General features: G+C 45.3%; 1 protein-coding gene across 1 annotated transcript in view; it reads right to left on the reverse strand.

Moving 5' to 3' along the window:
- LOC142290027 (retinal guanylyl cyclase 2-like) overlaps positions 1 to 19,852 on the reverse strand; it is a 125,777-nt gene extending 105,925 nt beyond the window's left edge. Inside the window, exons 1-2 of the mRNA XM_075333970.1 lie at positions 19,111 to 19,852; positions 39 to 340 (exon numbers count right to left, since the gene is read on the reverse strand). Of these exons, the coding sequence (XP_075190085.1) occupies positions 39 to 340; positions 19,111 to 19,852 (1,044 nt within the window). The remainder of the gene's footprint in view (positions 1 to 38; positions 341 to 19,110) is intronic.
- Positions 19,853 to 25,131: the final 5,279 nt, after the last annotated feature.

Consider the following 25,131-nt stretch of genomic DNA (forward strand, 5'->3'; position numbering starts at 1 on the left):
ACTAGGTGGCAGTACAGCCTTCTTTTTTTTTCACTTACTTGCTGCGGCTCCAGAGTTGTGTCTATTTCTCCCTTCTCCTTGAACTCGATAAAGGCATCATAGAAGGACTTTTCTTCGTAGTCCATTGTGATTGTTAGTACGGCGTCATAAGCCTCCAGCAGTTTTCTGTTTGTATTGAAGATGGCGTACGAGTTGTTCTTATAGGGAAGGCTGTAAAGCAAAGTGTCGTACGGCACGAAGACGTATCTTCCGTCTGTAAGTGCCATCTCATGAGCTTTGATTAGGAAGGCGGCTTGATCTCCCCCTCCGACCAATACTGAGTGCATACACATGATGACGACTAGGGCAAAAAGAATCAGAAATGATTAACCATGTAATGACCATTACCATAAGAGGATGAAAGTAAAAAACACCAAAATAGATTCATAGAAATTCCATGCACCAAATCAACATTTTACTTATATAGAGACATTACGTCCACAGCGCTTTTCAGACATCATCATCACTGTCCCTATTGGAGCTTACAATCTATCAGTATGTGTTTGGAGTGTGGGAGGAAACTGGAGAATACGGAGGAAACCCACACAAACACAGGGAGAACATACAAACTCCTTGAAGATGTTGTCCTTGGTGGGATTTGAACTAAGGATCTAAGTGCTGGAACAAAAAAGTCCTAACCACTGAGCCACCGTACAATGCTAACCACTGAGCCCCCATACAGTGATAACCTCTCAGACATTGTAGAGTGCTAACCACTGAGCCACTATATACAGGGCTAACCACTAAGACACCGTATAGTTCTAACCACTGAGCCACCGTACAATGCTAACCAGTGAGCCACAGTACAGTGCTAACCAGTGAGCCACAGTACAGTGCTAACCACTGAGACACCACACTGTGCTTACCACTGAGCCACCGTACAGTACTAACCAGTGAGAGACCGTATAGTTCTAAACACTGATCTAAAGTACAATACTAACCACTGAGCCATCATGTGTTCTAATAGATTGTAAGGGTTATGTGGAATTAGAAAAATATTTCTGTTTTTTTCGAAAAACAGTGTCACACCTATCTGCAGGTTGTGTGTGGTATTTCAGTCCACACACATTCACTTTAATGGAGCTAAGGGCCGCTTTACACGTTGCGATCTCGCTAGCGAGATCGCTAGCGTGCGTACCAGCCCCCATCGGTTGTACGTCATGGACAAATCGCTGCCCGTGGTACCCAACATCGCGCAGACCCGTCACACTACTTACATGCATAGCGACGTCGCTGTGACCAGCGAACCGCCTCCTTTCTAAGGGGGCGGGTCGTTTGGCGTCACAGCAGCGTCACTAAGCGGCCGCCCAATAGAAGCGGAGGGGTGGATATGAGTGGGACGTAACATGCTGCCCACCTCTTCCTTCCGCATTGCCGGCGGCCGCAGGTAAGGAGAGGTTCCTTGTTCCTGTGGTGTCACACATACCGATGTGTGCTGCATCGAGAACGACGAAGAACATCGTACCTGCAGCTGCAACGATAATTGGGAATGGACCCCCATGTCACCGATTAGCGATTTTGAACGTTTTTGCAACGATTCAAAATCGCTCATAGGTGTCACACGCAACGACATCGCTAATGCAGCCAGATGTGCGTCACATATTCCGTGACCCCAACGACATCGCTTTAGCGATGTCGTAGCGTGTAAAGCGGCCTTAAGCGGCAATACTGGACACAACCCATTAATATTTGTGGTGCTGTTTATGCCAAAGTGTTTGCCAGTGGTGGTAACCTGCAGGTCCTTCAAGATAATAACAAGGACATGAAGTGATGTTTTGTGCCTCTCGCTGGGCCCAAGAATGATTCGGGCCATGACTGTGAGATTTTGAGTCCAAACCTCCTTCTATCAGCAAGGACATTGAAGATGAAACGTGGCTGGGTCTTTCAGCATGATAATGATCCCAAGCACACAGCCAGGACATTGAAGGAGTGGCTTCATAAGAAGCATATGAAGGTCCTGGAGTGGCCTAGCAGTCTCCTGATCTCAACCCCATAGAAAACCTTTGGAGGGAGTTGAAAATATGTGTTTCCCAGCGACAGGTTCAAAACATCACTGCTCTAGAGGAGATCTGCATGGAGGAATGGGCCAACATACCACCAACAGTTTGTGCCAACCTTGTGAAGACTTAAGGCCCCGTCACACGCAGTGACGTATCTAACGATATATCGCCGGGGTCACGGATTCCGTGACGCACATCTGGCATCGTTAGCGACGTCGTTGCGTGTGACAGTAAGAAACGACCATTCACGATGGAAAATACTCACCTTATCGTCCATCGTTGACACATCGTTCCTTTTTAAAAAATCGTTGTTTGTGGAGGACACAGGTTGTTCATCGTTCCCAAGGCAGCACACATCGCTATGTGTGACACCTCGGGAATGACGAACAGCAGTTTACCTGCGGCCGCCGCCAATGCGGAAGGAAGTAGGTGGGCGGGATGTTACGTCCTGCTCATCTACGCCCCTCCGCTTCTATTGGGCGGCCGCTTAGTGACTCCGCTGTGATGCCGCATGAACCGCCCCCTTTGAAGGAGGCGGTTCGCCGGCAACAGCGATGTCGCTAGGCAGGTAAGTATGTGGGACGGCTCCAAACGATTTTGTGCGCCACGGGCAGTGATTTGCTCGTGACGCACAAACGACGGGGGCGGGTGCTTTCGGAAGCGATATCGCTGCGTGTAACACCCCCTTTATAGAAAATGTTTCACCTGTTATTGCCAACAAAGGATATATAACAAAATCTTGAGATGAACTTTTGTTGTTGATCAAATACTTATTTTCCACCATAATTTGCAAACAAAATCTTGCCAAATCAGACGCGGTGATTTTCTGGATTTGTTTTCTCATTTTGTCTCTCATAGTTGTGGTCTAGCTATGATGTCACTTACAGGCAAATCTCATCTTTATAAGTGGGAGAACTTACACAATTGGGGGCTGACTAAATACTTTTTTCCCCCACTGTATATGGTTAAAAAAGAGATAATAGGAAGTGCTGCTGCTAGAGATAAAGTACTGGCAATGTCGCAGGGCAAGAGCAGTGCAGCAGTCGGTGCCACCTAGCGGCCAAGGGTTTAATGTGTTTTATTGTATACTGTGCAGCATTATGTAGCACTACATATTGTATTATGCATCCCCATAAAGTATTATGCAGCCCCTTATGGTATTATGCAGCCCCATATGGTATTATGCAGCCCCATATGGTATTATGCACCACGTATAGCATTATGCAGCCCTACATTCAGTATTATGCACCCCTATGTATCTTAAGTTAATTTTATAGTAACTGTATTGTATAATGTTTAGTAACTAAGTAGAGGAATGTTATGTAGATTGTGTTAATAATAGAAACAGTTAATTTCAGGGTCAGCTCACTAGGGTGGAACAAGTGTTGAGCAGAGAGTCGCTTCCTAGTTACAGATGGAGCTTAGTGCAAAGGTGGGAGGAGTGACAGATGGTTAGGGGGGTTGGCTGTAGAGATAGGCCGGAGATAGATCAGTTCTGCAGTGGGGTTCCTGGTGTGTGGATGGTGCTTTGAAACTTGGGCCCATCCGCAAATTCGGAGGTATCTTCAAAGTGTTCGGAGCCTACAGCTCACCTCGGGAGAGTAGACAGATGTGCCCAGGAGAAAGTTCCTTGGGACACCCTAGGGAAGTCGAAGAGCTGGAAGCCGTCAGAGGCATTGAGTGGACACGTGTAGCCGCGGAGAGAAGAACAAGGAGTAAGCAGAGGCCTAGGCCTGGCAGCTTGAACTAGGTCCCAGGCAGTGGGATAGGTCAGACGAAATAGTCTTAATCAGAACTGTGGCATCGATCTTGACCATGTTTTAAGCTCCTTCGTAACACTCTAGTCATATGTACGAGACACTAGACTTGCTCTTTAAACTGTAGGGTCTAACTGTGGATGCTGACGAAATTCTTGGGAGTATTGACGTCAACACATGATAACCATCTATTCCGCATAAAAAAGGCCTGCAAGCCGTTATTAATTTTTTAGCTATGAAATGTTACCAATACCAGGCCCATCACACATTCAACCGGGGGTCTGCTGATGACCCTTGTGCCTGACATTACGATACTAATTTAAAATCCAGTGTTTAGTTGGCATTAATAGGAGACCGTGATATTCACTATACCTGGCAGTGCATCAGCACTGCAATGTATAGCACAAACAATGAGACTATCGCAGCTTCAAGGTTCCTAAAGAGACTAAAAAATACAGCAAAAACTAAAATAGAAATGTTTTTAAAAATCTGTCCCAAAAAAATAAAGCAATAAAAAAAATAAAAATACACATATTTGGTATAGCTGCATTTCTTAAAGTCTGATGTAACAAATAAATGTATCCATTCGGTAAATGGCGTAATGAGAAAAAAGTAAAAAAACATCAGAATTACGTTTTTTTGGCAGCCACAACATTGTAATAGTAGGCAATCAAAACAACATATCTAACCCAAAATACTATCTGTAAAAGCATCAGCCCAGGGTACAAAAAATATATGCCGGAAATTGAAAGCGTTATGGTTCTTGGAAAAGAAGAGTTAAATAAAAAAAAAAAAAAATAAAAAAATAAAAAATAGCAATTTTTCATTTCTAGTATCTAAGTACTAGTACTGACCTGGAGAATCGTCTTTGCAAGGACTGTTTTACTGTATAATAGACATGGATAATAAGGAAAAAAAAAAACAATTGTGAAATTGCATTTTTTTTTTTTTTAAATTTCAACATTTTTTTTTCCTGCTTTCCAGTGCATCAAATTATAAAATGGACGGTGTCATTCAAAATTAGAACTTGTCCCGCAAAAAAAAATAAATGAAAAAGCAAAACAAGCCCTCATATGGGTAGTTCTATGACAAAATAAAATAAAAAATAAATAAGTTCTATAAAAAGCAAAATAAAAAAATAAATAAATGAATAAATAAAAAAATAAAATAAGAGAAATATGGCTCTTGGATGAAGAAAAATAAATATAAAAAATAAACAATAACACTAAATTATAGAAAAATAAAACACTTTTTTTTAATAAAAATGAAAAAAAAAGTTTTTAAAAAGTATATTTAAAAAAACCCCCAAAAAACTAAAAGTTCAAATCACCCACTCTTGCCCCATTGAGAATAAAACAATAAAAAAAACAAAAGAAAATACACATTTGGTATCGCCAAGTTCAGAAATGCCCGATCTAACAAAATATAAAATCAATTAATCTGACACGGCATAGCAATAAAAAAGTTACAAACGCCAAAATTACTTTTTTTTTTTTTTTTGTCGCCACAACCTTGCATTAAAATGTAATAACAGGCGATCAAATTATCGTATTTACACAAAAATGGTACCGTTGAAAACGTCAGCTTGAGGCGCAAATAATAAGTCATCACTGAGCCATAGCTCTCGAAAAATGAGAACGCTACAGGTCTCAGAAAATGTCAAAAAAAGTGCAATTCTTTTTGTTTTTAATTTTGTTTTTACAAACGTCTGAATTTTTTTAACCCCTTAGATAAAAGTAAACCTATACATGTTTGGTGTCAACGAACTCTTACCGACCGGAGGCATCACACTGACATGTCAGTTTTAGCATATAGGGAACACGGTGAATAAAAAACAATCGTGCAATTTGCACTTTTTTTTGCAATTCCGCAAACAGCTCCGCAGATCTCAGCATTGTATTAAGGCTAGTTTGATTTCCTCTCCCTGACACCTTTCTGTATTTTTTTTTTTACATTTACACATTTGGATTTTTTTTTTCTCATCTATTTTTGTCTATTTTTTATTTATTTTCTTGATCCCACGGGAAACGCTTCTGTCAGATGGAAGAGACGCGACATTTACGGTTTGGTGGAAGAAAACACAAACATTTTCCTGCCAAAGGTTACATTTCATCGCTTCAGTGTCCGAGGTTTTCACGGTGTCAGATATCAAAAGTTCAGGGCGTCAGTTTACCTCTTTCTAAAGCAAAAAATGCAGAACCTACGAGCGGCCAGGTCTAGTGATTAGGTGACTTGGTCCTGACTTTAAGGCAATGGCCGCCTGCTTCTCCTGTTATTGCCTTCTCCTTGGTGCCACCGATAATTAATGGCCACAGTTATTAGGAAAAGGCCATTCTAGATTCTGAGATCCAACCAATATCTTTATAGTTTCATAGTGTTCAAGGTTGAAGGTAGACTAAAGTCCATCAAGTTCAATCCATGACCTAACCTTACATATTGATCCAGAGGGAGGCGAGAACCCCATGGGGCAGACAGTAAAAATGTCTTCCTGACTCCACATACAGCAATCACACTAGTTCCCTGGATCAACACCCTGTCACAGAATCTAGTGCCCATAACCTGTAATATTATATTTTTCAAGAAAGGTATCCTGGCCTTTTAGTAGTGACGCAACCATTACAACATCATGTGGCAGAGAGTTCCATAGTTTCAGTGCTCTTACAGTAAAGAATCTACAGTCTCAATACTCTTACAGTAAAGAATCCATAGTCTCACTGCCTCTACAGTAAAGAATCTATAGTCTCATTGCTCGTAGAGTAAAGAATCAATAGTCTCACTGCTCTTACAGTAAAGAATCTATAGTATCACTGCTCTTACAGTAAAGAATCCATAGTCTGACTGCTCCTACAGTAAAGAATCTATAGTCTCACTGCTCTTACAGTAAAGAATGTACAGTCTCACTGCTCTTACAGTTAAAAGTCCATAGCTTCACTGCTCTTACTGTAAAGAATCTATAGTCTGACTGCTCTTACAGTAAAAATCCATAGTCTCACTGCTCTTACAGTAAAGAATGTACAATCTCACTGCTCTTAAGGGAGCTTTACACGCTACGATATTGTTAATGTTTTATCGTCGGGGTCACGTTGTTAGTGACGCCCATCCGGCTTCATTAACGATATCGCAGCGTGTAACACTTACCAGCGACCTTAAGCGACCTCAAAAATGGTGAAAATCGTTCACCATGGAGAGGTCGTCCCAAAACCAAAAATCGGTAATGGTTGATTATCGATGTTGTTTGTCGCTCCTGCAGCAGCACACATCGCTGTATGTGACACCGCAGGAGCGAGGAACCTCTCCTTACCTGCCGCCGGCCGCAATGCGGAAGGAAGGAGGTGGGCGGGATGTTACGTCCCGCTCATCTCCGCCCCTCTACTTTGATTGGCTAACCGCTTAGTGACGTCGCTGTGATGCCGAACGTCCCTCCCCCTTGAGGGAGGGATTGTTCGGCAGTCACAGCAACGACGCCGACCAGGTAAGTGCGTGTGATGCTGCCGTAGCGATAATGTTCGCTGCGGCAGCGATCACACGATATCGCATGCACGACGGGGGTGGGTGCTTTTGTGACGCCCTGGACTAGCCAGGTAGTCACAAACATAACACCATACACACCCCCTTCCCTAGACAGTTACACCAGTCAGACAAAAACCCTTGTTGCCTCCCTCCAGGGTCTGATGTCCACACCAGGTGGGGCGGAGCCAGGTGGTTGGCCCCACCCAACGAGGAGTTCACAGGTCTGGAGGCGAGAAAACAGACAGATTGAGTTTGGAGGTGAAAGTGAGAGGACACAAACTGTCTGTGTCTGGGTCGGAGCCCAGGCACTGACAGCAAGGTTGGCAGACGGTGGTGGCCGTCTGCAGGAGTTAGTGAATCTCTGCAGAGCCGTAGGACCGGGGTCGGGCGTTGGCCCGTCGGTACCAAACCGGGGAGCGGAGTGAAGCTAAGCACACAGGTAGGGCCATCGGACCCCGACCAGGCTTGTAGCCCCCCACTACAGTCAAAACCGAGTGTGACAGGAACCCCGGGGGTTTCCCAACACCAAAGACCCGACAGAAGACAACAGTCCACACCGAGAGGATATACAGCCACCGCCATAGGCTAGAGATCCATGGGCCAGCGCCTGCGGGCAAAGCGGGCTCCGACGGCACCTATACGTCGGGGAGCGGACTACCGGTGGGCAACCACAGGAGTCAGAACATTCTAACAGGTGCAGGGAAAGACAGCCACCATCAGCCGTCCGGGGAGAGCACAACAACACTGCAGCCGGCTGCGGGACCCGTCCATCCAGCACTTTGGTTTACCAGAGACTCTGTCATTGATTGTCTGAGTGAGTACACCAGTGCCATCCGGCACCGCGCCGCGCTGTCCCTGCAACCCTGAACCCCCAGCCATCCAGCCTCCCCGTTACGCCACCGGGCCCTGGGATCATCAACCCCTACCCACGGAGGGGACAACATCCTAGCTGCTCCCTACCATCTCTCCCGGGATCCCCGTCACCAGCAGTGGTGGTGCCCTCATCACCACGTCCCGTGGGTGGCGTCACGAACCATCTCCCCAAACAAACCATCCCTTTTCACTCACGGGTGAGGAGCGCTGCTCGAGTCCCCAGGTCCGTCCCACCGCTCGAGCCACCGAGCAGCAGCAGCAGAAGCCCCGGACCCGAGCGTGGCGAGCGCGTCCCCTCCACCCTAGACACTTTTGCGTACGATATTGCTAGCAATTGCTAGCAATATCGTAGCGTGTAAAGCCCGCTTTACAGTAATGAGTCCATAGCTTCACTGCTCTTACAGTAAAGAATCCATAGTCTCACTGCTTGTACAGTAAAAAATCCATAGTCTCACTGCTCTTACAGTAAAAATAAAAATATTGTCTCACTGCTCATACAGTAAAGAATCTGCTTCTGTGATTATGATTAAACCTCCTTTCCTCTAACCGTAGTGGATGTCCCCTTGTTTCTGTTGCAGGCATAGGTGTAAAAAAAAATCATTAGAGACAGCTCTGTATTGTCCTCTCATATTATATTTGCACATTGTAATATGATCGCCCTTAAAGGCTGCTTTACATGAGACAATCTATCGTGCGATAGATCGTCAGGGTCACGTTTTTTGTGACGCACATCCGCTTGTGACGTCGGGCTGTGTGACATCTTCGAGCGACGCAGTATCGCTCACAAATCGTGAGTCGTGTACTCACCGCTCTGTTTCATAATCTCGTTTAATTAAAATGGCGCCGGTTGCTCATCGTTCCGGGGTAGCACACGCCGCTCCGTGTGACACCCCGGGAACGATGAACAGCAGCTTACCTCCGTCCCGCGGCACCCGCCGGCAATACGGAAGGAAGGAGGTGGGAGGGATGTTTATGTCCCGCTCATCTCCGCCCCTCCACTGCTATTGGCTGGCGGCTGTGTGACGTCGCTGTGACACCGAACGGCCCTCCCCCTTCAGGAAGAGGATGTTCACCGCCCACAGCGACGTCGCACAGCAGGTAAGTGCGTGTGACGGAGGTTAACGACTTTGTGCGCCACGGGCAACTAATTGCCCGTGACACACAAACGACGGGGGCGGGTACGATCGATCGTGAAATTGCACGATAGATCGTACTGTGTAAAGCAGGCTTAAGACTTCATTTTTCCAAACTGAATAGCCCCAAGCTTAATAACCCGTCTTCTGCATTTCCCCCATTCCTTTAGTGATCTTGGTTGCTTTTCCCTGTACCTGTTCTAGTTCAGCTATGTCTTTCTTATACACCGGAGCCCAGTATTGTACACAGTATTCTAAGTGTGGTCGCACTAGTGACTTGTATAGGGGGAAAATTATGTTCTTCTCATGAGCATCTCTGCCTCTTTTAATGCAACCCATTATTTTATCAGCCTTCTCAGCAGCTGCCTGACACTGGTCAGTACAGTTGAGTTTGCAGTCCGCCCATACACCCAAGTCTTTTTCAGTGATAATTTTACCCAGTGTTTTACAATTGAGTACATAGTTATAAATTTTATTATCTCACCCCAAGTACTTCACCTAACATTTATCCACATTAAACTTCAATTGCCATTTCTCAGCCCAAGCCTCCAGCTTACATAAATCCTTCTGTAATATTAAATTATCCTCCTCTGTATTAATTACCTTGCATAGTTTACTATAATCTGCAAATATTGAAATTCTACTATCAATGCCCCCTACAAGGTCATTAAGAGATATGTTAAAAAGAAGAGGGCCCAATACTGATCTTTTTTCTGCGGTACCCCTCTGTTAATTGTGACCCAGTCCGAGTGTGTTCCAATCACAATGCAATATCTTTTCCCTTATCCCATTAATCCCTTCAAGACTTGGCCAATTTCCATTTTTGCCTTTTTATTTTTTAATTTTTTGTTCCCTTTTTAATGTTAAAGGGCATCTGTCATCAGGTTTTTGCAACCTCATCTGAGAGGAGAATAATGTAGAGAAAGAGACCCTGATTACAACAATGTCGCACCTAGTTAACTGGGTGCCACCGTTGTAGTACAATCAATCTTTAGATATGATATGTATAAGAGCTCAGAAAGCTAATCAGTGGTTGGACTAAGGGGTGCTTCACACACAGCGAGCTCGCTGCCGAGATCGCTGCTGAGTCACGCTTTTTGTGATGCAGCAGTGACCTCATTAGCGATCTCGCTGTGTGTGACACTGAGCAGCGATCTGGCCCCTGCTGCGAGATCGCTGCTCGTTACACACAGCCCTGGTTCATTTTCTTCAAAGGCGCTCTCCCACTGTGACACACAGATCGCTGTGTGTGACAGCGAGAGAGCGACAAATGAAGCGAGCAGGGAGCAGGAGCCGGCGTCTGGCAGCTGCGGTAAGCTGTAACCAAGATAAACATCGGGTAACCAAGGTGGTTACCCGATATTTACCTTAGTTACCAGCCTCCGCAGCTCTCACGCTGCCTGTGCTGCCGGCTTCGGCTCTCTGCACATGTAGCTGCTGTACACATCGGGTTAATTAACCCGATGTGTACTGTAGCTAGGAGAGCAAGGAGCCAGCGCTAAGCAGTGTGCGCGGCTCCCTGCTCTCTGCACATGTAGCTGCATTACACATCGGGTTAATTAACCCGATGTGTACTGTAGCTAGGAGAGCAAGGAGACCTAAGCGGTGTGGGCTGGTAACTAATGTAAACATCGGGTAACCATACCCGATGTTTACCTTAGTTACCAGTGTCCGCAGCTTCCAGACGCCGGCTCCGTGCAAGCGCAGCATCGCTTCCATGTCGCTGCTGGCTGGGGGCTGGTCACTGGTCGCTGGTGAGATCTGCCTGTTTGACAGCTCACCAGCGACCATGTAGCGATGCAGCAGCGATCCTGACCAGGTCAGATCGCTGGTCGGATCGCTGCTGCATCGCTAAAGTGTGAAGGTACCCTAGGTCTCAAGTGTGCACCTAGTCTGGCAGTGATAATCTCCTGCTGATAAAGCACTCATTGTATTGAAAATAATGTACAGATCGTTATAAGTGACACATTGATAAAATCATTGTCTCAGACCCTATCTCTGTTACGGGGGGCTGTCTGATAATAACCGAAAGGAGTATCAGACAGTCAGGGTCCACCGTGCAAAGACTTTGCTGCAGACTATGGCAGAGTGCAATACCTCTGTTAACTCACAGAAGGATATAATAAGTAAGTAAAGCAATTCCTCCCTTACTTGGAGGGTGTGTGGAATGATCTCTGTTAATAATCACAGAGACAAAGGCAATGTGTGCGAAATGGCACCTACCTAGGTCCGCTCTTCTAGTGGTGCAAAAGAGACGAACAGCAGCGTAAGCCGCACAAAGCTCCTACCTGCGTTCGCTCCACTAGTGTGCGAGGACACGAACCACTAGATATGGCACCTGCCTAGGTCCGCTCTTCTAGTGGTGCAAAAGAGACGAACAGCAGCGTAAGCCGCACAAAACTCCTACCTCTGTTCGCTCCCCTAGTGTGCGAGGATACGAACAACTGCCAGACGCAGTATAAGGAACGTTACCCTAGCGGTAACGTCCACCTACGAGTAGAATCACAAGGCCCAGCCAGATCATGTGCCTCAGGCACCTGCCTATGTCCGCTCCCCTAAGAGGTAAGGATACGGACAGCAGCCGAAGCTGTAAGGTATAAGAACGCTACCCTGCCGGTAGCGCTCACCTAGCATAGACAGAGGAATGCCTAGAGGAACGCGCACAGAGCGTCTACTCATATGCATGAACCAAGAGGACTGAGCACCATGCGGCGTGTGTCAGGGTCTTATATAGACTCTGTGCCTCATCCAAGATGGAGGACACCAGAGCCAATCCGCTGCCAGAACGACAGGAGTGACGTCATGCTGGCCTATCACCGAGCAAGACGTCACAAGCACATGACCAGCGACCAATCGGCATAGAAGGTGTCAGAGACATGTGACCTCGTGTCAGCGATGATGTCACCCGCACATGTGCAATGGCTCCAAGATTGGACTTAGTCTCCGGCGCTCGCACATGTGCAGTAGCAAGAAATCTGGACTTAGTCTCCAGCGCTCGCACATGTGCAGTAGCAAGAAATCTGGACTTAGTCTCCAGCGCTCGCACATGTGCAGTAGCAAGAAATCTGGACATAGTCTCCAGTGCTCGCAGCAACCGTAACAGTACCTCCCCCTCAAGGGCCCCCCTCCTGGCGACGCAGGTAATCGGCAACTAAGTCGGGAGCATGGACAGCCTCCTCAGGCTCCCAAGAGCGATGTTCCGGGCCATAGCCCTCCCAATCTATCAAGAAGAACCTGCGCCCTCTAACCATCTTAGAACCAACTATGGCTCGTACCTCATAGCTAGAGCGAGAGGAATCAGAGGCAGGAGAGTGCACTTCACGAGCGTGAGGTAAAATAGCCGGCTTTAGCAGTGAGACATGGAATTTGTCATGAATCCTAAGATGGACGGGTAACTTCAATTGATAGACTACAGGATTTACCTGTCGAAGAACCTCATAAGGACCCAGGAAGCGAGGAGCAAATTTGACAGAGCTCACTCTAAGTCTCACGTGTTTTGCAGAGAGCCACACAAAGTCCCCTGGAGAAAAGACAGGAGCCGGGCGACGAAACCGATCGGACACCGTCTTCATACGGTCCTTAGCTGCTTGGATCGACTCTTGAGTCCGATCCCAAACCTCTCTGGCATTAGTTGCCCAGTCGGCCACAAGAGGAGGAGGTGCAGCAGCGGGAAACGGTACCAGTACCCTAGGGTGTTGCCCATTATTGAGTACGAACGGTGTCTGCCCAGTGGCCTCAGCCAGCGAATTGTTAAGGGCAAATTCTGCCCAGGGTAGGAGGGAGGACCAGTTATCGTGGTTCTCAGCAACAAAGTGTCGAAGGTATATAATCATAGATTGATTGGTACGTTCAACCAAACCATTAGTCTCCGGATGGTATGCCGAAGAGAGATTCAACTCAATTTGCAGAAGGCTACAAAGCTCTCGCCAGAAACGGGAAGTAAATTGCGGGCCTCTATCACAAATGATACGATCTGGCATCCCGTGAAGCCTAAAGACATGCTTGAGGAATAGTTTGGCTAGTACCCTGGAAGATGGGATTCTCGATAACGGTACGAGATGAACCATCCGGGAGAAATGGTCCGTAATGACCCACACAAATCTACGTCCCTGTGAACATGGAAGATCACCCACAAAGTCCATGCCTACCACCTCCCATGGTCTATCTGGCACTGGTAAAGGATGAAAGAGCCCAGCCGGTCTCTGCCGTAATGGACGGTTGCGAGCACACGAGTAGCAGGAACCGACATATCTCTTGACGTGGCTGGCTAAGTGTGGCCACCAATACCACCTCTCCAGTAACTCTCGTGTCCGCCTAATACCAAAATGCCCACCCACCTTTGAGGTGTGGGCCCATGACAGTATATCATTCTGTCAATCAGGCGGAACAAAGGTCTTGCCCGGTGGGATTTGGTCTAACGTCACAGGGGAGAGCGTATGAAAAACCCTGGAGGGAAGGATAAGACGAGGTTCGTCAATCTCTTCCTGGGTAGAAAGCATAGAGCGAGACAGGGCATCTGCCTTGTTATTCTTACTCCCAGACAAATAGTTGATGGAGAAGTGAAAGCGGGAGAAAAACAAGGACCAGCGGGCTTGGCGAGGATTCAGACGCTGAGCGGTTTGTAAGTACGTCAGATTCTTATGGTCTGTATAGACCTGGAAAGGATGTTTCGCTCCTTCCAGCAAGTGACGCCACTCCTCCAAGGCTAATCTCAAGGCGAGCAGTTCCCTATCCCCAATGGTATAGTTTCTCTCTGCCGGTGAAAAGGTTTTAGCAAAGAAGAAACACGGCCTTTTTCTACCTGCACCGTTCTTTTGATACAAGACCGCACCAGCACCCACTGAAGAGGCATCAACCTCTAAGAGGAAGGGCTTACTCTCATCGGGTCTTTGAAGAACGGGAGCAGTTGAAAAGTGTCTTTTTACTGCCTCAAAAGCCTGAGATGTCTCAGTAGATCAGGCTTTGGGATTAGCACCTTTCTTAGTCAAGGCCACCAAAGGGGCCACCAAAGTAGAAAAATGGGGTATGAACTGCCTGTAATAATTTAGGAATCCTAAGAAGCATTGCACCGCCTTCAAGGAATGAGGTTCGGACCATTGCAGGACAGCAGAGAGCTTCGCAGGATCCATAGCCAGACCCTCTTGTGAGATAATGTAACCCAAAAAAGGCAATGAGGACTGCTCGAATACACATTTCTCGAGTTTAGCAAACAATGAGTGCTCCCTTAAACGGGAAAGGACACGAACGACATCCTGACGATGAGTCTCCAGATCAGGAGAAAAAATCAGGATGTCGTCCAGATACACCACTACTGAGGATAACAGTAAATCCCTGAACACATCGTTTACGAAGTCCTGAAATACTGCGGGTGCATTACATAACCCAAAAGGCATGACGAGGTATTCATAGTGATCGTCTCGGGTGTTAAAAGCGGTCTTCCATTCGTCACCCTTTCGAATTCGTACCAAGTTATACGCACCCCGCAGATCCAACTTCGTAAAAACTTGAGCTCCTCTCAGTCTGTCAAAGAGCTCCGAAATTAAAGGTAATGGGTATTTGTTCTTTATTGTGATTGTGTTGAGACCCCTGTAATCTATGCAGGGACGCAAATCACCCTCTTTCTTCCGAACAAAGAAAAACCCAGCTCCCGCGGGAGAGACAGACTTACGAATGAACCCCTTCTCTAAGCTCTCTCTTATATAGGTCGACATGGCCTCCGACTCAGGTATCGACAGGGGGTAAACCCTGCCTTTAGGTGGAACCGAACCTGGGATAAGGTCTATGGCACAGTCATATGGCCTATGGGGTGGAAGAACCTCAGCACCCTGTTTGGAGAACACGTCAGCGAAATCCAAATAGGGTGTAGGTATGGGAGAGAGATCAGTTGATGCAACCGCAACGACCTTAGGTGGTAAGGGAAGACATCGGGACTGACATTTCGAACCCCAACTAATAATGCTGTCAGACTCCCAGTCAATGTGAGGAGCATGAGTCCGAAGCCATGGAAGACCCAGAAGGACGTCGTCTATACCCTCAGGCAAAACAAGAAAAGAAATCTCCTCTATGTGACCCTGAGACAGGGAAAGGCGCAAGGGAACTGTCCTCAATGTAATGGAGTCAGACAACATAGTTCCATTAACAACACGGACAGGAATAGGCGCCTCTAACATGATAGAGGGAATATTGTGTCCCTTTACAAATCCTGAGGACACAAAAATCCCGTCAGCTCCGGAATCCACAAAAGCCATAATAGGCCATGTATTCTCAGATAACGAGAGCTGACCTGGGATACAACACTTAGAGGGTGCAGAAGACGTCTCTAGTAACCCCCCTCTAATGGTTACTAGGCCAGGGAGTTTCCCTGACGACTAGGACACTTGTTGGCATAGTGCCCAGCCTGACGACATACGTAACATATAGGAGGACCAGACTTGCTTAGTCTGGAGAACGTATGACCTAACTCCATAGGAGTGGGAGATGTTTCAGATGCTGAGGAAGATGGTAGTGGACCCTCAACAACTGGAATAGCCCGATGCTTAGGGCGTGAGGAAGAGACCTCGAGTCTACGTTCCTTATGGCGTACATCGATCCTCGTTGCTACTGTGATCAAGTCCTCCAGAGAAGCAGGGACCTCACGAGTAGCAAGGGCATCCTTGACATAGCCTGCCAACCCTCTCCAGAAGATAGGAATCAACACCTTCTCTGGCCAATCTAGTTCTGCCACCAGAGTTCTAAAAGCAATGGCATAAGAACTAGTGGATAACGAACCCTGAGATAGATCTAACAGTCTCAGGGCCGCATCATGGGTAACCTGCGGACCCATGAATACCGCCTTAAGAGCATCAAGAAAGTCTTGATGTCTCAGAGTAACCACATCAGAGCGCTCCCATAGGGGAGTCGCCCATTCTAAGGCTTTGTCCTGAAGTAAGGAGATGATAAAGCCTACTCTGGACCTCTCCGTAGAGAAGCGAGAAGAGTTGACCTCTAGGTGTATCTGACACTGACTAATGAAACCACGACATGATCTGGCATCGCCAGAATATCTGTTTGGCAGAGCAAGTCGAGGATCATGTGCAGATGTCACCATGGTCTGAGGTTTATCCTCTATACTCTTGAGCCGTGACTCAAGTACTTGTATGTAACGGTGTAACTGCTGATATTCTGCCATAACTGCCAGACCCTTGGCTCAGTCCTAATGTTACGGGGGGCTGTCTGATAATAACCGAAAGGAGTATCAGACAGTCAGGGTCCACCGTGCAAAGACTTTGCTGCAGACTATGGCAGAGTGCAATACCTCTGTTAACTCACAGAAGGATATAATAAGTAAGTAAAGCAATTCCTCCCTTACTTGGAGGGTGTGTGGAATGATCTCTGTTAATAATCACAGAGACAAAGGCAATGTGTGCGAAATGGCACCTACCTAGGTCCGCTCTTCTAGTGGTGCAAAAGAGACGAACAGCAGCGTAAGCCGCACAAAGCTCCTACCTGCGTTCGCTCCACTAGTGTGCGAGGACACAAACCACTAGATATGGCACCTGCCTAGGTCCGCTCTTCTAGTGGTGCAAAAGAGACGAACAGCAGCGTAAGCCGCACAAAACTCCTACCTCTGTTCGCTCCCCTAGTGTGCGAGGATACGAACAACTGCCAGACGCAGTATAAGGAACGTTACCCTAGCGGTAACGTCCACCTACCAATCCGCTGCCAGAACGACAGGAGTGACGTCATGCTGGCCTATCACCGAGCAAGACGTCACAAGCACATGACCAGCGACCAATCGGCATAGAAGGTGTCAGAGACATGTGACCTCGTGTCAGCGATGATGTCACCCGCACATGTGCAATGGCTCCAAGATTGGACTTAGTCTCCGGCGCTCGCACATGTGCAGTAGCAAGAAATCTGGACTTAGTCTCCAGCGCTCGCACATGTGCAGTAGCAAGAAATCTGGACTTAGTCTCCAGCGCTCGCACATGTGCAGTAGCAAGAAATCTGGACATAGTCTCCAGTGCTCGCAGCAACGGTAACAATCTCATTCTGCCCATATCTCATTTCAGATTACATAACAAAATCCTGCTGACTGATTCCCTTTAAAGAGGACCAACCACCAGTATTTTCATATATAAACTAAAGCCAGTGCTATACTGGTGCTATCATGCTGATTCTATACATACCTTTAGTTGTGAGATCGGATGTATACTTTCTGTAATACAGGCAAGTAAAGTTTGTGAAATGCTCTGTTATTTGATTGACAGCAGCTACAGAATATCTAATAGGTGGGTCAGGTTTTGCTAGTTATTCCCACCCCTGTCCTTCCTCCCTGTCTCTGTTATTACAGGGGGAGGAAGGAGGGAGGAAAGAGGGAGGAAGGACTGGGGGAAGATGCACAGGCAGGCAGACAGTGGCAAGAATAGCTAGAAAATCCCAACCCACCTATTAGATATTCTGTAGCTGCTATCAATCAAATAACAGTGCATTTCACAAGTTTTACTTGCCTGTATTTCAGAAACTATATATCCGATCTCACACCTAAAGGTATGTACAGAATCTGCATGATAGCACTGGTTTTAGTTTACATAGGAAAATCCTGGTGGTTGGTCCTCTTTAAATATTTCCCTTCCGGGGCATAAACACAAGGTTTGATTTAATTATTCATTATTAAAATCCCATGTATAATTAGTTTTTGATTTATTAATAAAATATATTTAGGATTATAATTTATTTGTTCATGCCGAAGATAGCTTCAGTTTATGCTCCTGCGATTCCAGTCTTTGTGGTGAACCCATTTTTGGTGACCAGTTGTTTTCTATGTGAGTGGTGTGGATGTTTCCTCATTGTATGTTTACTTCCTTCCTTATACTTTATTCCCTCCTGTACACATATAGTCTCTCCTTTGTGTTTGTGTGCAGTGTGTACGAGTTTTGTTTTTTCCCCTGTCTGTGGTATTTGTGGGGTTTACATCTCCACTCCTGGGGTGGGGGAGAGGGGGTGTTAGATCAGGGTTCAGACAGGAGTTAGGGTCACGTTGGCGGTCCAGACCTGGCTACCTTCAAGCCAACTTCTGGGATAAGGGACAGCACAGAGTTCCTAGTCTGAGGGCCAGTTTAGGGCTTCAGTTATCCCGACACCTCCGTGATAGGTGATCATGCTCTGTGCAGACCATCATGCAGTGTGGGGACAATTATATTGTTTGGAGGTCTGTGGGGGTATCATACTGTGTTGCGGTCACTATGGGGGTATTATACTCTGTGTGGGGACTGTGTGTTCATCATACTTTGCATGTAGAAGAATTCACTGTAGGGGTATCATATTGTGTTTGAGGGCACTTTTGTTGACATCATAGGCAGGGACATTAAAGGGGTATCTTAATGTGTGGGAACACTAATACTATTTTTTAAGTAGATATATGCAAAATTTAGTATGTAATATATTCACCTGTGGGATTATGTTATGATAACTATTATAAAGGTACCAAATATGTTTTGCATTTTGCAAGATCTGTTTTGTATTTAGGCTTCTGCTGTCACCCATCAAGCATGCTTGAAATAATGGGCTTTCCCCCTAAACTTAGCTAAGTTGGCTTGATATGTCTTCAATAAAGTCTTAATAAAGATTTTGTGGATGTGGTGAATATGTTATAGATTTAAAAAGTGTTTATACGTGCATTTGTGACTCTCTTAACCTGAATTCAGTTCACTAGGTCCACAGGAGGTCTAGGTCAGGAGTCATGTTGAGACCAATAAAATATGATCATATTAAGGTCCAGCCAAATATAATATACTGGTTACCAGTTGTTCTTCTCACCTCGTAGATCATGTGTTTCCTTAATAGCTCGTAATGTTTCATCAATGCCTTTTTCCCCGTTGCCCATATTGGTCACAATACCAATGGGAAGTCCATGGTTCCTCAGTGCACTGGCTACTTTTCGAGCAGTATCCACCCAAATGTCCTCATTAGAAGATACCACTCCAACATGCGCCCATCTAAAATACTTCATGAAATGAAACAAAACTTTGGTTGGTGCTGGCATAGTTCTGGCAAATGTTGGAAAACTAATTTTATTATCCAGATCATGGTTGACACAAGCCCAAGAGAATATGGCTTTGTTCCAATTTTTGCCTAAAAGTGAGGCAGAATCACAATATCCTGGGTTCTGAGGTCCTAGAAACGCTGAAGAAAGTTTGTCAAAACCTGCAAAGTCAACTAAAGCTTTCGAAGTTTCACAATTTTCATCTAATATTCTGTAATCCAATTTATGGCTCAATTTGAGTGTTGAGTCATTGTTGATTTTGATGACTGCCAAACGGGCAGCCAATTCTGGCAAGGCCTTAGAGAAGAGAGGGTCACATTTCCAGGGACCTACCACACCCACTGTAAAGTTCACACTCTGTACACCCAAAGGCTTCATGAGTAATCCTAATAGAAAGCACCAAGAAACAATATGAAATGTGAACAATCTTGAAGGTCTTTGGGTTCGGAGCTGGTTGAGACCTTGGAGTCTTGATTTCTTCAAGAAGTCTCCAAGTCTCGAAGAAAGATAAAACATTGTCTTACAGCTTGTTATGGTGAAGCTGTGGTCCTTCACTGGCCATGAATCTCCAACCACGGTAGGTCCTAAAGAATAAAAAAGAAAAAGATTTATCATTTAAAAAATACAACAGACATCTTCAATTAAACTTAATGCTCGAACCCAACAAAAGACATCTCCCTTGGAAGTTTCTACGGTCTCCCTATTTACACCCTGTGCAACTCTTCTTACAGTAAATACATCTAAGGGCGGTATTAATAAGGAGTAGAATAGAATAGTTGTAGGGCTGAAAAGGACTTTTGATTTTACGTAGCATTAGCAAGGACTGTAAGACAATAATTCTGCCTAAAGGCCTTTAATATAAAACTAATACACTGTTCCTTCTCCAGCAGCTCTCCCTACACTAAATGCATCTAAGAGCAGTATTAATAGGGAATGGAATAGAATATATGTAGCCCTGAAAAGGACTTTTTGTTTTAGGGTGCAGCAGCAAGGGCTATAAGACAATAATCCTTGCCTATATGCCTTTAATGCAAATATAATGCACTGTTCCTTCTCCAGCAGCTCCCCCAACACTAAATGCACCTAGGACCAGTATTAATAAGCACTAAAACAGAATATATGTAGCCCTGAAAGGGACTTTTGATTTTAGGGTGCAGCAGCAAGGACTGTAGGGAAATAATCCATGCCTATATGCCTTTACTGCTAAACTAATACACTGACCCTACTCCAGCAGCTCTCCCTACACTAAATGCATCTAAGAGCAGTATTAATAGGGAATAGAATAGAATATATGTAGCCCTGAAAAGGACTTTTGGTTTTAGGGTGCAGCAGCAAGGACTATAAAACAATAATCCTTTCCTATATGCCTTTAATGCAAAAGTAATAATAATAATAATAATAATAATAATAATAATAATAATAATTTATTCATTTATATAGCGCTATTATCCATAGCACTTTACATACATTGGCAACACTGTCCCCATTGGGGCTCACAATCTAAGGTCCCTAACTATATGTTTTTGGAGTAATACACTATTCCTTCTCCATTTTTACAAATGTGTGTACCACACAATGGAGTTTATTTAAATGCAATTTTATTAAACATATTAAAAAAGGGACAAAACATCACAGACACCATGTCTATCCCAAGTGTAACATTAAGTACTCAGCGGACAAAAAGGAATAACCTCACAATGTGGGGATCAGGACAACAGTAATAATATGATGTACTTAGTAATGGCAGGAAATGCAATTATTATCATATACAGGGAAAAACATTCCCACAATCATGCCTGCAAAGTGCACCATACATATAACAAGGTCCCCAATATTCTGACACACCTGGGGATGACCACAATCAGTCATCCACCTGCACCATACAAAATATATTATTATTGCCCGAATAGGGGCAGTTAGGTGCAATCATACATACCAGTATGTGATCAGAGAGGGGGAAGATTTGTCCTGGTCCACGCCCGACGCGCGTTTCGGCTGCCTTTCTCAAGGGCCACCACACGTTGTGTGTGTCCTTGTGGCATCCTCCCTTAAATACCCTTCTGGATCCCATTATCCGTCCGTCATACACCCAAACAGGTGCGCGCCCGTACGGCGTGCTCCGGGAGTCAAAAAGAAGCACACAGCCGGCGGCAAGTAGCGCACTACCGCGCATGCGTCGGGGAAAAATCCCCTGACGTCATTCACGCATGCGCGGCGCCGCTCGAGAAGCCGCCGGGTGTATGCACCCGGAAGACACGCTCATACTGCGCGCATAGTAGGTAGCAGGCGGACGGATAACATGAGTGAGTGATTATATCTTACTGTCATATAGCCGATCTAATATATCTCAGTAGGAGGAAACATATTATGGCCCAAGTAAAGCTTATAGTCGGCACCCAAGGAAGGGCCATACTTCATCCTAAACATTGGCAGTCTCAATACACATTTATTGTTCATCCATAAGCTTAACATAATATTCCCCACAGGTTAGTACAGTTATGCATCAGACCCAACAAAAGGCGTACAATCTGATGGTTCCAGACTCCATTATCCCATCAGCCCACGCAGCAAGAGGGAATGCTATAATCTCTGAGGGTCATACTCAGTCATGCCTAATTCCCATATAAGTGTAAACAGATACTGTCACTTCTTTATAAGGGGGATCTCAATGGCCATGATCCTCATACATAGGCCACAGTGCAATTCAATATCAAGACGAGCACCACTTAATCAGATTCAGAAAGACGGCAGACACCATCAATCTTCACACTCGCCAGGATATATAGATCAGGGACACATCAGGTGGAGGGAAGGAAGCCAGACAATTAAGAGTCCGTATACGCGAACATGTTCGTGATATATTAAAAGCTCCATCTGTGACGGACCTCACGCTTCTCAGAACCCTCCCTAGACATTTTAAAGTCCATCACAATTGTGATCCTTCTGGACTTAAGGTGATGGGGATCGATTTGATCAAAGGGGGCATAAGAGGGGGGAATTTGAAAATGGCTCTATCTAGGTTGGAGTCTAGATGGATTTTTTCTCTTGGGACACTATCGCCTATGGGCTTAAACGAACAGCTGAGTTTCGCCCCTTTCCTGAGCGGATGATCCACTATATATATCTTTTATTGGTCCTTTTTGGGGAAATTTTGTATCTCATTGTCTGCTTTTTTATGCTGTTCGCTGTGCTTCTTTTTAATTTACATGTTGTTTGTGTTCTAGTAACATTACTGTAACTGAAGATCCAGCTGGCTTCCTTCCCTCCACCTGATGTGTCCCTGATCTATATATCCTGGCGAGTGTGAAGATTGATGGTGTCTGTCGTCTTTCTGAATGGAAGAAGAGAATCTAATTGGTCACCTGAAGAAATCTTAGTGCCTTTAACCGTATTGGCTGTATCAATAATTTTATTTTTGCTTTTTGATATATTATGATGATGCGAACCTTGACACACAAGGGTTTCCCTCCCCGCTAAGGGGTGGTTTGGTGGTTACATGAGGCCCTTTTTGGACTACAGATTGGATATCTGTTTATAACCACAACCATTATGTGTCTGGTTAATAACCCTATTCCTACTATGTAAACAATCTGATTAAGTGGTGCTCGTCTTGATATTGAATTGCACTGTGGCCTATGTATGAGGATCATGGCCATTGAGATCCCCCTTATAAAGAAGTGACAGTATCTGTTTACACTTATATGGGAATTAGGCATGACTGAGTATGACCCTCAGAGATTATAGCATTCCCTCTTGCTGCGTGGGCTGATGGGATAATGGAGTCTGGAACCATCAGATTGTACGCCTTTTGTTGGGTCTGATGCATAACTGTACTAACCTGTGGGGAATATTATGTTAAGCTTATGGATGAACAATAAATGTGTATTGAGACTGCCAATGTTTAGGATGAAGTATGGCCCTTCCTTGGGTGCCGACTATAAGCTTTACTTGGGCCATAATATGTTTCCTCCTACTGAGATATATTAGATCGGCTATATGACAGTAAGATATAATCACTCACTCATGTTATCCGTCCGCCTGCTACCTACTATGCGCGCAGTATGAGCGTGTCTTCCGGGTGCATACACCCGGCGGCTTCTCGAGCGGCGCCGCGCATGCGTGAATGACGTCAGGGGATTTTTCCCCGACGCATGCGCGGTAGTGCGCTACTTGCCGCCGGCTGTGTGCTTCTTTTTGACTCCCGGAGCACGCCGTACGGGCGCGCACCTGTTTGGGTGTATGACGGACGGATAATGGGATCCAGAAGGGTATTTAAGGGAGGATGCCACAAGGACACACACAACGTGTGGTGGCCCTTGAGAAAGGCAGCCGAAACGCGCGTCGGGCGTGGACCAGGACAAATCTTCCCCCTCTCTGATCACATACTGGTATGTATGATTGCACCTAACTGCCCCTATTCGGGCAATAATAATATATTTTGTATGGTGCAGGTGGATGACTGATTGTGGTCATCCCCAGGTGTGTCAGAATATTGGGGACCTTGTTATATGTATGGTGCACTTTGCAGGCATGATTGTGGGAATGTTTTTCCCTGTATATGATAATAATTGCATTTCCTGCCATTACTAAGTACATCATATTATTACTGTTGTCCTGATCCCCACATTGTGAGGTTATTCCTTTTTGTCCGCTGAGTACTTAATGTTACACTTGGGATAGACATGGTGTCTGTGATGTTTTGTCCCTTTTTTAATATGTTTAATAAAATTGCATTTAAATAAACTCCATTGTGTGGTACACACATTTGTAAAAGTGAATTGAGGAGTTCTATAATGGTGGATTTACAGGGGGTCATTATTTTGTGATTGTTCTGATTATTGAGCCCCCGCTTCTTATGAAAACTATGTTAATACTATTCCTTCTCCAGCAGCTCCTCCAACACTAAATGCACCTAAGAGCAGTATTAATAGGCACTAAAACAGAATATATGTAGCCCTGAAAAGGACTTTTGATTTTAGGGTGCAGCAGCAAGGACTGTAGGGAAATAATCCCTGTCTATATGCCTTTAATGCAAAACTAATACACAATCCCTACTCCAGCAGCTCTCCCCACACTAAATGCATCTAAGAGCAGTATTAATAGGGAACAGAATATAATACATGTAGCCCTTAAAAGGATTTTGGTTTTAGGGTGCAGCAGCAAGGACTGTAGGGAAATAATCCCTGCCTATATGCCTTTATTGCAAAACCAATACACTATCCCTTCTCCAGCAGCTCCCCCTACACTCTTTTTGGGGTAGAGTGTGCTGAACATGGTATCACTAGATCCGATGAAGTGATGCAGCCGGCCAATCACAGTGATACCAGTAGCAAACATGGCTACATTACTAGTATAATTGGCAGTCAATCCCCGACACGTTTAGCGGGTGAAAAATAGCCGCAGAACTTGCAGGGCGGGGACTGGATCACGTACCCAGCGTGTCCAAACATCACGATGCTCCATTGAGCAGTGGCGAGCATGCTCACTCATCATTCCTTACTTATTAAACAAGAATGCCAGATAACCCAAAATGCTATATTGCAAAGTAGGTATAGGTAACTACATGGATAGGCCATCCATGTAAAACTAATGGACAGCCCCTTTAAAACAAACTGTACCCTTGATACTTCTCTCCCTTCCCCCCCCCCAAAAAAAATGAACAAGACAAGAAAATTTTGTTAATTTCACATCCCAAAAGCTAGCACCTGCACTCGGACGCTGTATTCAGGTGATGTGTATTGGTCTAATCATCAACTACTATAACAAACAAATTTGCAAAAAAAAATATATACGCT

Source organism: Anomaloglossus baeobatrachus, chromosome 2 (assembly GCF_048569485.1).
Source record: "Anomaloglossus baeobatrachus isolate aAnoBae1 chromosome 2, aAnoBae1.hap1, whole genome shotgun sequence".
Lineage (NCBI taxonomy): Eukaryota > Metazoa > Chordata > Amphibia > Anura > Aromobatidae > Anomaloglossus > Anomaloglossus baeobatrachus.